The sequence below is a fragment of the Thamnophis sirtalis genome, unplaced genomic scaffold (genome assembly GCF_051295495.1).
Source record: "Thamnophis sirtalis isolate CommonGarterSnake01/CBP01778 unplaced genomic scaffold, rThaSir2_p1.2 scaffold_9, whole genome shotgun sequence".
NCBI classification, from domain to species: domain Eukaryota; kingdom Metazoa; phylum Chordata; class Lepidosauria; order Squamata; family Natricidae; genus Thamnophis; species Thamnophis sirtalis.
In genome coordinates, this window is record NW_028261389.1 from 2,343,562 (window position 1) to 2,355,318 (window position 11,757).

At 44.9% G+C, this 11,757-nt stretch overlaps 1 protein-coding gene across 1 annotated transcript; it reads right to left on the reverse strand.

Annotated features, from left to right (window-relative positions):
• Positions 1–2,868: 2,868 nt before the first annotated feature.
• TSPAN33 (tetraspanin 33) lies at positions 2,869–10,702 on the reverse strand (the record flags this gene model as incomplete). The annotated part of the gene is given in 5 exon segments (XM_087722617.1): positions 2,869–3,717; positions 5,619–5,780; positions 7,388–7,516; positions 9,668–9,763; positions 10,628–10,702. Coding segments are annotated over 5 exon segments (561 nt in total), but the record flags the coding sequence as incomplete, so codon positions are not given.
• Positions 10,703–11,757: the final 1,055 nt, after the last annotated feature.

Genomic DNA, 11,757 nt, shown 5'->3' on the forward strand with positions numbered 1-11,757 from the left:
TTAACCACTGTCCACTCCTCTTCTTCCTCCCGGCCTTTTCAAAGGAGTCTCCAATGACCCATCAGTGCCAGAAATTTGCCAGGCTCCAAAAAAACGAACCCACCCAAACAGATGTTTAACAGATGTTGTCGTGCTGGCTGCCATCTTGACTTTTTTGACCCACCTTGGCCAAGTGCGAGCTGTGAAGTTCGGGTGATTCTCCCAGGCTCCTTCCTGGACCCCTGACTTCAAGGGATGCTAGAAATTGGGATTGGGTTGGGGGAAAGACCCCTCTGCATCCTTTGATGCAGGATAAGGAAATGGGGGAGACCCCAATTCAGGGGTGGGGGGGTGTTGAAGGGGACCCCCCTTGGCTGGCCGCTGCCCTGGAACCACCCAGCAAATCTTTCCAGAGATTGAGGGGGAGCCCATCCCCTCCCTGCCAACCCCAGGAGGAGCCCATCCCTCCTGCCCGGACAGCCTGTGACGGACAGCCTGTGACGTGGCCAGATGAGGGGGAGAGGCTGCCTCGCTCTCTCCAGAGCCCCCGCTTGCTGGGAAAGTGGGGGTGGCTCGCCTGGGTGGTCCCCTACCCCCCCTCGCCCGCCCACTTCTCCCAGGCGGCTCTGCACGTCAGCAGGGAGGGCCCGGCTGCTGGAGGGGGCGGAGAGGAGGGCCCGGCCACTAGGGGGGTCCAAGAAGGGAGAGGCTGGTTGTTTGGGGGGGGGGGGCGCAGAAAGGAGGTGCTGGATGCTAGGGAAGTGTTAGCAGAAAGGGGCTGGGGGCTTGTGGAGAAGCAGCAGGGGAGGCTGGTTGCTTTTGGGGGGGGGGAATCAGTAGGGAAGGATTGATTCCTGGGGGACTCAGCAGAGAAGGCTGTTTTCAGAGGGGGGGGTCCCTGAGGGGGGCTCAGCAGAGAGGGACTGTTCCTTGGGGGGCTCAGCAGGGAGGGGGTGTTTTTTGGGGGGTGGGTGGGAGGGCCTGGTTCCTGAGGGGGGGGGAGTTCAGCAGAGAAGGACTTTTTCTTGGGGGGCTCAGCAGAGAAGGGCTGTTTTCGGAGGAGGCTGGTTCCTGAGGGGGGGGTCACTGGAGGGGACTTTTTCTTGGGGGGCTCAGCAGGGAGGGGCTGTTTTCTGGAGGGTGGGTGGGAGGGCCTGGTTCCTGAGGGGGGGAGTCAGCAGAGAGGAAGGGGCTGTTTCCTGGGGGGGGGGCTCAGCAAGGAAGGCTGGCGGGGGGGGGGGTGAAGAGGGGTTTCTACAGAGAGGGGCTGGCCAGGGGGAGGGAGTTTCAGCTGGGAGGAGCTTGTCCCTGGGGGGGGGGCTCAGCCAGGAGGGGGCTGCTGCTTGCTGGAGGGGATCAGCAGGGAGGGGCTGGTTCCTGGGGTCTCAGGGGCTGCCTTGAGGGGGAGGGGGTTTCAGCAAGGATTCTCTCCAGGGATCAGACAGAGCCCCCCCCCCCCCCCGACAAAACAGAAGGGGAGTTTCAAACCCAGATCAACCATTTCCTCAGTTGCAATTTTCATCCCTGGTCTGCACAGAAGATGGTTTAAGTCTGGGCTGTGAAGAAGATCCCCCCACCTGCCCAAAAGATGGCTTCAAACCCCCCCCCCCCACTCCCTTGGCCCTCTAGGGCAGGGGTCTCCAACCATGGCAACTTGAAGCTTGGTGGACTTCCAAGTTTTGCTGCCTGGGGAATTCTGGGAGTTGAAGTCCACTCATTGCCACGACACTCCAGATACCGTAGTCCTCGGTTTACAAATCATTCGGTTTAGCGACGGTTTGAAATTACAACAGCCCCACCAGAAAGGGACTTGTGACCGCTGTTCACACTTTATGACCGTTGCAGCATCCCCCACAGTCACGGAATCAAAATCCAGATGCTTGGCAACTGACTCGTATTTAGGACGGCCGCAATGTCCCGGGGTCCCGTGATTCCCTTTTGCGACCTTCGGACGAGCCAAGATTCACTTAACGACCATGCTCCTAACTTAACCACTGCAGTGATTCACTTAACGGCATTGGCAAGAAAGGTCGTAAAATGGGGCAAAATGCATTTAACGAATATCTCGTTTAGCGGCATAAATTTTGAGCTCAGCTGTGGTCGTAAGTCAAGAACCACCAGAATATGTGCCATTAAGTTGGTGTGAACTCTTAGCGACCAAGTAGATGTTCTCCAGGACAATCTGTCCCCAATCTGATTCTGGGCCTCCAATGGATCATCCCTTTGTAGCTGAGTCCATCTCCCTGGTCCACCTCCTCTCTTTCTTTCCATCTATCCGTGTTGTGGCCCTCCAGCGGTCAGCAGAGCCGGCGGCAGATTCGGACAGTGAGGAGGTTGGGGAGGAACCTGGGCCAGTCCTGGAGTCTGGGGAAGGCTCTGAGGGGGGCTCTGTGTCGGGGGCAGAGAGGGGGCCAGGGCCGTCCGACAGTTATCAGCTTCCTTCGGAGTCAGACATCAGTGAGGCAGAAGAACAGCTGGAGCCTGTTCCCAGTGTGCGCATGCGCAGAGTGGCCAGATGAAGGGAAGAGCTAAAGAACAGGGATCGACTTGGGAGTAAGGCCACAGATGGACGGTGAATGGCCCCTCCCAGAGGAATAAAAGAGGAGCGACAGGGGAGTGGAGTTTGCAGGAGACCATTAGATCTCTTCACTGGTTCGTGACTCTCCGAGGCTCCTTGCCAAGTTCTGCAGATCTCGGCCTGGCAGCTCTCCAAGCCAGATAAGGTCTGTGACCGTAAATCCTCCCTTGAAAGACATTGCTGGATGCAAAGGAGCAGAATTCACAGCGAATTAATAAAAGGGGTTTTTGTCGGGACCAGGAGTTGGCTTCATGCTCTCGGGAAGCCTCAAGTCAGAATAGTCCGAACTTCAGAACGTTCTCCAGAAGTTGGACCTTCACACAAAGTGTCCACCCTAGAATGATCTGAGCCTGGTCATGGATGACTTGAGTGGGAAATCTACCCAGATTTCTTCAATGTTCCATCTGGGTCTATTTTTTTCTTGATTGCCTTGTGCAGTGGTGGGATTCAGCCGGTTCGCACCTGTCCGGGAGAACCGGTTGGTAACTTTCTAAGCAGTTTGGAGAACCGATTGTTGGAAGAAATATTTTGTTTTTCCCCACTTTACAGGCTAATCCTGTAAGGAAGGCAGGAAGGAAACATTCTGGTGTTGTTTCTAGCCTCGTCTTTATTGCTTACAGAAACTGCCTCTCCAGTTAACCCTTATTACCATTGTAACAACTAAGGCGAAGTGCCCATCAACCTGAGTGACATTGACTTGGCCATGCCCACATAACCACCAAGCCCTGCCTACCCAGCTGGTCATTAGGGCAGAGAACCGGTTGGTAAATTATTTGAATCCCACCACTGGTCTTCTGGGATGTCTTCTCCAGCACCCAAGTTCAAAACCTCGTCAACGCTCTTCCCATCCTGCTCCTTCAAAGTCCACCTTATTGGGGGGGGAGTCTTCTTCCTAAATTCAGGAGAAAGGGAGAAGGTGGTGTCCACCTCTGAAGTTCCTGGAAGTTCAGCTGGAATGGAGATCTTTCCATTTCCTGAAGACCTCCAAGCAGGAAGTTCTTGGACATCTTCTGCTCCTCAGCCAAGGGGCTGTTTGTAGTCCTTTTGAGGCCTGGCCTTGGCTACCAGTAATCGGTCCGATGTCGCTGGTTGTAGCTCAGGAACTTGATCTGGTTTTTGATCTGACTGACCAGGACCTGGGACAACAGGATGCCAATCAACTGCACCGGTGAATCAGGGAAAGAGGAACACAAAAAAGACACAAAACATGAGTTCAATCCATCTCATCCGCAAGGGGCAAAACGAACGTCTCGCTTTGCAACAGAAATTTGGGGCACCATATTGTCTAGGATCGCCTATTATCCCAGGGAGGTCCATTCTAAGTTGGAATGGTCCCTAAGGGAACGGCCGTAACATCGAGGACCAGGTGCAATTTGGACTGGGCTGCACCCATGATCACCCGTCCTCCGTAAAGACCCTCTGTTGCGTGTTGCACCTAGGAAAAGTTACAACAGAGTCCTTACTCCTTATGTGAGCACTGAGAGGTTTAGCACCGGGGACAAATTCCTTGTGTGTCCCATCACTCTTGGCCAATAAGGAATGGAGTTCTTCTGTGCTGTTCCTATTCTATCCCTTATTCTTATTCCTTATTCTATTATTCCTTATTCTACTATTCCTTATTCCTTATTCCTTATTCGTATTCCTTATTCCTTATTCTATTCTTATTCTTATATTCTAATTCCTTATTCCTATTCTATTCCTTATTTTTATTGCTTATTCTGCCTTATTCCTATTACTACCGTAATTCCTATTCCTTATTCGTATTCCTTATTCCTTATTCTATTCCTTATTTCTTATTCTATTCTTATTCCTTATTCCTATCCGTTATTCCTAATTCCTATTCCTTATTTGTATTACTTATTCCTTATTCTATAATCTTATTCTTATATTCTAATTCCTTATTCCTATTCTATTCCTTATTTTTATTGCTTATTCTGCCTTATTCCTATTCCTTATTCTACTATTCCTTATTCTATTCCTTATTTCTTATTCTATTCTTATTCCTTATTCCTATCCGTTATTCCTAATTCCTATTCCTTATTCGTATTCCTTATTGCTTATTCTTATTCTATATTCTAATTCTTATATTCTAATTCCTTATTCCTATTCCTATGCCTTATTTTTATTGCTTATTCTGCCTTATTCCTATTCCTTATTCTACTATTCCTTATTCTATTCCTTATTTCTTATTCTATTCTTATTCCTTATTCCTATCCGTTATTCCTAATTCCTATTCCTTATTCGTATTCCTTATTCCTTATTGCTTATTCTTATTCTATATTCTTATTCTTATATTCTAATTCCTTATTCCTATTCCTATTCCTTATTTTTATTGCTTATTCTGCCTTATTCCTATTCCTTATTCTACTATTCCTTATTCTACTATTCCTTATTCCTTATTCTATTCCTTATTTCTTATTCTATTCTTATTCCTTATTCCTATCCGTTATTCCTAATTCCTATTCCTTATTCGTATTCCTTATTCCTTATTGCTTATTCTTATTCTATATTCTTATTCTTATATTCTAATTCCTTATTCCTATTCCTATTCCTTATTTTTATTGCTTATTCTGCCTTATTCCTATTCCTTATTCTACTATTCCTTATTCTACTATTCCTTATTCCTTATTCTATTCCTTATTTCTTATTCTATTCTTATTCCTTATTCCTATCCGTTATTCCTAATTCCTATTCCTTATTTGTATTCCTTATTCCTTATTGCTTATTCTATATTCTTATATTCTAATTCCTTATTCCTATTCTATTCCTTATTTTTATTGCTTATTCTGCCTTATTCCTATTCCTAATTCCTATTCCTTATTCCTATTTCTAATTCATCTTGTTTATTGCTTATTGTTTATTCCTTATTCTTATTCTGTATTCTTATTCTTATATTCTAATTCCTTATTCCTACTCTATTCTTTATTTTTATTGCTTATTCTGCCTTATTCCTATTAATTCCTATTCCTTATTCCTATTTCTAATTCATCTTGTTTATTGCTTATTGCTTATTCCTTATTCTTATATTCTTATTCTTATATTCCAACGCCTTATTCCTTACCTGGGGGAGGGTGAGGCCCAGGGCCACTGCCCCGATCAGCAGGAGGTTGCTATACATCCAGTCCACCATCCTCTGGATGCAGCCGTTGGTGTAGATGACTGTGCTGGCTACGGGGTCGCTGAGGCTCTGCATCCCTTGACCGCACAGGGTGTTGATGACCAACTGGGTGGGAAAAGGCAAAGAAGGCAAAACTATACCCCAAGCCAGTTTCTTTTCTTTTATTTATTTTTTAATGTATTTAGAAATAATATTTTGTTTATTGTGCATGGAATTTTTTAAAATAGTTTTACTTAAAAGTATTGAGCATAGAATATTTTATAATGGTTTACTTCAATTTATTGTGAGCGGATTCTTTTTTTTAATTGTCTTAGACTATTTAAAAAAAGATCCTATCCAAAATAAATTAAAATAAACCCTTTTAAAAATTTCTATACTCAATACTTTAAAATGTATTGTGCATAGAATTTTTTAAAATAGTTTTACTTAAAAGTATTGAGTACAGAATATTTTATAATGGTTTACTTCAATTTATTGTGTGCGGATTCTTTTTTTGAATTGTCTTAGACTATTTAAAAAAAGATTCTATCCAAAATAAATTAAGATGAACCATTTTTAAAAATTCACCTGGACTTATTCACCTGGAGCGATGACTCTTTAATTATCCCACATGGTTTTTTCCCCCCAGGGCAGCGAGGAAATAAGAAGGAACGGCAACATTTGGGGAAAACAGGAATGTAAAAGGGTTTCTCCCCAAAAAATTGGCAGAGGAAGCAATAGCACTTAGATTTATATACCATTTTGTTCTGACCCCCCTCGTCCCACACCAAAACACTCCGAGCCAAAGATACTTTACGGAATTTATTAACAGATAGACAGGTCCTTGGCAGCAATCCAGCACAGATAAGCCGTGGCAGCAATCCAGCCTGCCAAGCTCACAATAATGTTCTCCAACATTAGTTCCTGCGTTGACTTCTGCATAAGGGGCATGTGCACAAGCAGTCCTTTTATAGTCTGGAGAGGAGCCTAATTGCCACCAGCTGAGTGCAATTACCTCCTGTACTTGTGCAACTGTTCCTGACGCCTATTAGCTCTTCGGTGCTGGGCATCTAGGAACAACTCCCTTGTCTCCTCCCCACTGCTGACATCCGGATCACCCTCCCTTGTCTCCTCCCCCCTGGTCCAAGGCTCAGGCGCCTCCTGGTGGCCAACCAGCCTCTCTGCGTCCTGCTTGGAGTCGGAACCCTGTCCAGGGTCCTCCACATCCTCCAGGAGCCGACTCATAGGGCCCCTCGCTGTCGGAGTCTGGTGGCAGCTCCAACGGCTCCTGCTGGGCCACAACACCATTTCATAGTACTTTTACAGCCCTCTCTAAGCGGTTTACAGAGTCAGCCTCTTGCCCCCAACAATCTGGGTCCTCGTTTTACCCACCTCAGAAGGACGGAGGCAAAATAATCTTGACCCAGTCAGGATCGAACTGTTGGCAATGGGCAGAATTAGCCTGCAATACTGCATTGTAACCACTGTGTCACCCTGATCCATCCATCCTTCCTTCCTTCCTTCCTTCCTTCTTTCTTTCCTTCCTTCCCACTTAGAAATAGACTTATATGCCGCTTCACAGTGCTTTTACAGCCCTCTCTAAGCGGTTCACAGGTCCTCCATGCTTAAAGTTGCCAAGGTCGGAGACCCCTGATCCAGAGTCAATTCTCACGAGATGGACAGCCATATTAATTTGATTTTAGAAAGACATTTTTAAATCCGTTTTGCCTCACCTCGTCTTCCGGATGCCGGCAACAGGAATAAGGCACCGAACAAAATTCCCAGCTGGGATTTTGGCCTGTGCAATTGAAGTACATGTTTTGGGACCAGTCCTTGTAGGAGATGCCTCCGCAGCAGCTGAACTGCATGGAAAGGAAGCAGAGGGAGTTCAGAAACAATTTCGCCAGGTTTCCAAAGAGCATCCGAAATTAAATCAGAGTCCCAGGCAAAGGATTCCTCAAAGTTCCAATTGATGAAGAGAGCCACGTTGGCGCATCTGGGGAAACCCGGATCTGAAAGCTTCCCGGTTTCCCCCACCCAGTTGAAAGTTCAAGATCTTTGCCCCCCATAGCCACAAGTCCATCCCATGGTCCAATCCTCCACTGCCACGCTGGCAGTTTCCACCCATCCAGATCTGGTCAGGTGCAGAGGAGCAGAGACAAAAGGATGACCTTGGGTTTCTAGAAAGAATGTTGTTATGGCTACATCGCATCTAACTCCCTACAATCCTCCCTCCCCTTTTCCCACCATAGAAAATGCAGAGAGGAATAATAGAAAGTGTGGCAGGCCAGAGATCCAAAAGAGAACATGGCTGCAGGCCTGACACCATTTTTTCCGGCGCCTTCCATAACTTTGAACAGTTGCTAAAGAAATGGTTGTAGGGCCCTGAGAAAGAGGGCAGAGAAGAGCAACTAAGACAGCTATGCTGGCTGGGGGATTCTGGGAGTTGAAGTCCACAGGACTTAAAGTCGCCAAGGTTGAGAAACACTGAACTAAGATGATTTTAAGGGACTGGAGGTTAAAACATAGGAAGAACGGTTGCAGGAACTGGGTTTGGCCAGTCTACAGAAAAAAAGAATTAAGGGGGGACATGATAGCAGTCTTCCAGTACTTGAGGGGCTGCCCCAAAGAAGAGGTGGGTCGGCTTATTTTCCAAAGCCCCAGAAGGCAGGACAAGAAGCAACGGATGGAAACTAATCAAGGAGAGAAGCAACTTAGAACTAAGGGGGAAATTTCCTGACAGTTGGAACAATTAACCAGTGGAACAGAAGTTGCCTCCAGAAGTTCTATCTCTGGGAGGTTTTTAAGAAGAGACTGGACAGCCCACCTATCTGAAATGGTAGAGGGTCTCCTGCTTGGGCAGGGGGTTGGACTAGAAGACCTCCCAGGTCCCTTCCAGCTCATTCTATTCTATCCTATCCTATCCTATCCTATTCTTATTCTATTCTCTATTCTCTAGTCTCTATTCTATTTTATCCATCCATCCATCCATGTATCTCATTCTATTCTATTCTATTCTATTCTATCCTTATTCTATCCTCTATTCTATTCTATTCTATTCTATCCATCCATGTATCTTATCCTATCCTATCCTATTATATCCTATTCTTATTCTATTCTATTCTCTATTCTATTCTATTCTATCCACCCATCCATATATCTCATTCTATTCTATCCTATCCTATCCTATTATATCCTATTCTTATTCTATTCTCTATTCTTTTCTATTCTATTCTATCCATCCATGTATCTTATTCTATTCTATTCTATCCTAAGTCTATCCTCTATTCTATTCTATTTTATCCATCCATCTATCCATCCATCCATCCATCCATCCATCCATGTATCCTATTCTATTCTATTCTATCCTTATTCTATCCTCTATTCTATTCTATTCTATTCTATCCATCCATCCATGTATCTTATTATATTCTATTCTATCCTATCCTTATTCTATTCTCTATTCTATTCTATTCTATCCATCCATCCATCCATCCATCCATGTATCTCATTCTATTCTATTCTATTCTATCCTATTCTTATTCTATCCTCTATTCTATTCTATCCATCCATCCATGTATCTTATTCTATTATATTCTATCCATCCATCCATGTATCTTATTCTATTATATTTTATCCTACCCTATTCTTATTCTATTCTATCCTATTCTATTCTATCCATTCATGTATCTTATTCTATTCTATTCTATCCTACCCTATTCTTATTCTATTCTTATTCTATTCTATTCTATTCTATTCTATCCATCCATGTATCTTATCCTATCCTATCCTATCCTACCCTTATTCTATTCTCTATTCTATCCTATCCTATTCCATTCTGTTCTAAGATTCTACAATTCCTATTGCAGTAAAATCCTCAGTTCAACAGGCTGTAGAGGGAAAGATTATCCAATAAAGCCAAATATCTGAATTAAATCTGAATTTACACCATTGACATCAATCAGAATAGAGCTAGAAGGGACCTGGGACTGGGTGGTCCCATCAAACCCTACCTCCTTCTGACCAAAATCGATCAGGTTCTGGAGATCCAAGTCATCTCGGTAGTGCACAATGGCCTTGTTGACGACGTCACTCATCGTCCCTTGCACCTGGAACAACAAAAGAACAGTAGCATGTAGACTTATATACCGCTTCAAAGGGCTTTACAGCTCGGTCTAAGAGGTTTACGGAGTCAGTTGTTTGCCCCCAACAATCTGGGTCCTTGTTTTATCCACCTTGGAAGGATGGAAGGCTGAGTCAACCTGGAGCCGGTCAGCATCGAACTGCTGGCAGTGGGCAGAGTTGGCCCCCCAATACTGCATTCTAACCATTATGCCGCTAAGGCTTTCTTTCTTTCTTTCTTTCTTTCTTTCTTTCTTTCTTTCTTTCTTTCTTTCTTTCTTTCTTTCTTTCCTTCCTTCCTTCCTTCCTTCCTTCCTCTTTCTTTCTCTTTCTTTCTTTTTCTTTCTTTCTATCCATCGATCCATTCATCCTTTCTCCTTCCTTTTCCTTCCAACCATCCTTCCTTCCATCTTCACATCCTTTCTCTACATTCTCTTTCCCCTTCTCTCCTTCCTTCCTCCCCTCCCTTCCTTTTTCCCCCTCCCTCCCCTATGTTCCTTCATTCCATCCCTCCTCCCTCTCTGTCCTCCCTCCCTCCCTACTTAGCACTACCACAGAAGACTTATATACCGCTTCACAGCCCTCTCTAAGCGGCTTACGGAGTCAGCCTCTTTCTCCCCAACAATCTGGGTCCTCGTTTCACTGACCCCGGAAGGCCGGAAGGCTGAGTCAACCTTGAGCCGGTCAGGATCGAACTCCTGGCAGCCGGCAGAGTCAGCCTGCAATGCTGCATTCTAACCACTGTGTCACCACAGCGGCACAAGAGGTTGATTCACCCCAAAGAACTATTTCCTGAACAAATGATAATCGAGGTTGACGTTTGATGCCAGCTGGAGTCATTTTGCACCCACCTTGTCAGAAAAAACGAATCCGAGAACGCCCGCAGCCAGCTGCAGCAGGAAAAGGAGGGACAAGCAGAAGGAGAACTGCAGGAACAAAATATTTATTTATTTTTTTATTCCATTTCTACACCACCCATCTCAGTCAAGGACTCTGGGAAAATTGAAAGAAATGTATGCAGTTGGTCCTCAACTGGCTACCACAATTGAAACCACAATCTCCGTCATAAGCAGGGCTGTAAATCACGTCATCGCATTGACCAGGCCCGATTTCGCCAAGCATTTTCCACGGTCGTAAAGCGAATCGCCATTGTTGTTAAACAAGTCCAGATTCCCCAAGCGATATTTTCTACTGGAAAACGACAGGGAAGGTTTCAATTCAGGAACATTGCAACCGCCATAAGTACGTGCCAGCGGCGCATCCAATGTTGATCATGCGACCGTGGGAATGCTGTTGGCCGTCATAAGTGTGAGGACCAGTTGTAAACCACTGTTTTTTATGGGCGTTGTTATTTTGAAACGGTGCATCATATTTTCTTTCATTATTAATTTTGTAAGAGTTTTCGGCAGAATATTATTCGGACTTTTAAAAAAAAACAAACTATGCCAAGGCATTTCTGAACGAGTTAAAGTTTTACTTGCAGATAAACATTCTAAAATTACGCCAGAAATGTTTCGACAAGAGTTATAAAAGCCAGGTCTTTCGTTACACATCCGAAGTTTGATTTGCAAATGCTTCACGGAATATTGATTGTTTTTCATCAACTGTTTTCCTCTCCAGCCAAATGTTGGATTCTATCAGGTCTGAACTATTTGGTTCTCTTGGCTGTAAATAAAAGTTCATTTGTGAATTTATTTCTTTTCAGCTAGTAGCGTCACTCAGGAGGGAAAAAAAGTTTCTCAAATTAGAAATTAAGAACTTTTTGGTGTACAAGCGGACTCTGTAAACCACTTAGAGAGGGCTGTAACAGTCTAAGCACTATTGCTAAGTGCTGAAGAAGGAAGGAAGGGAGAAACAGAAAGGAAGGGAGGGAGGGAGGAAACAAGGAAGGGGAGAGAGAGAAAGGAGTTGAATGGATGGGGAAGGAAAGGAGAGGGAGGAAAGGAAGGAAGGAAGGAAGGGAAGGAAGGAAGGAAGGAAG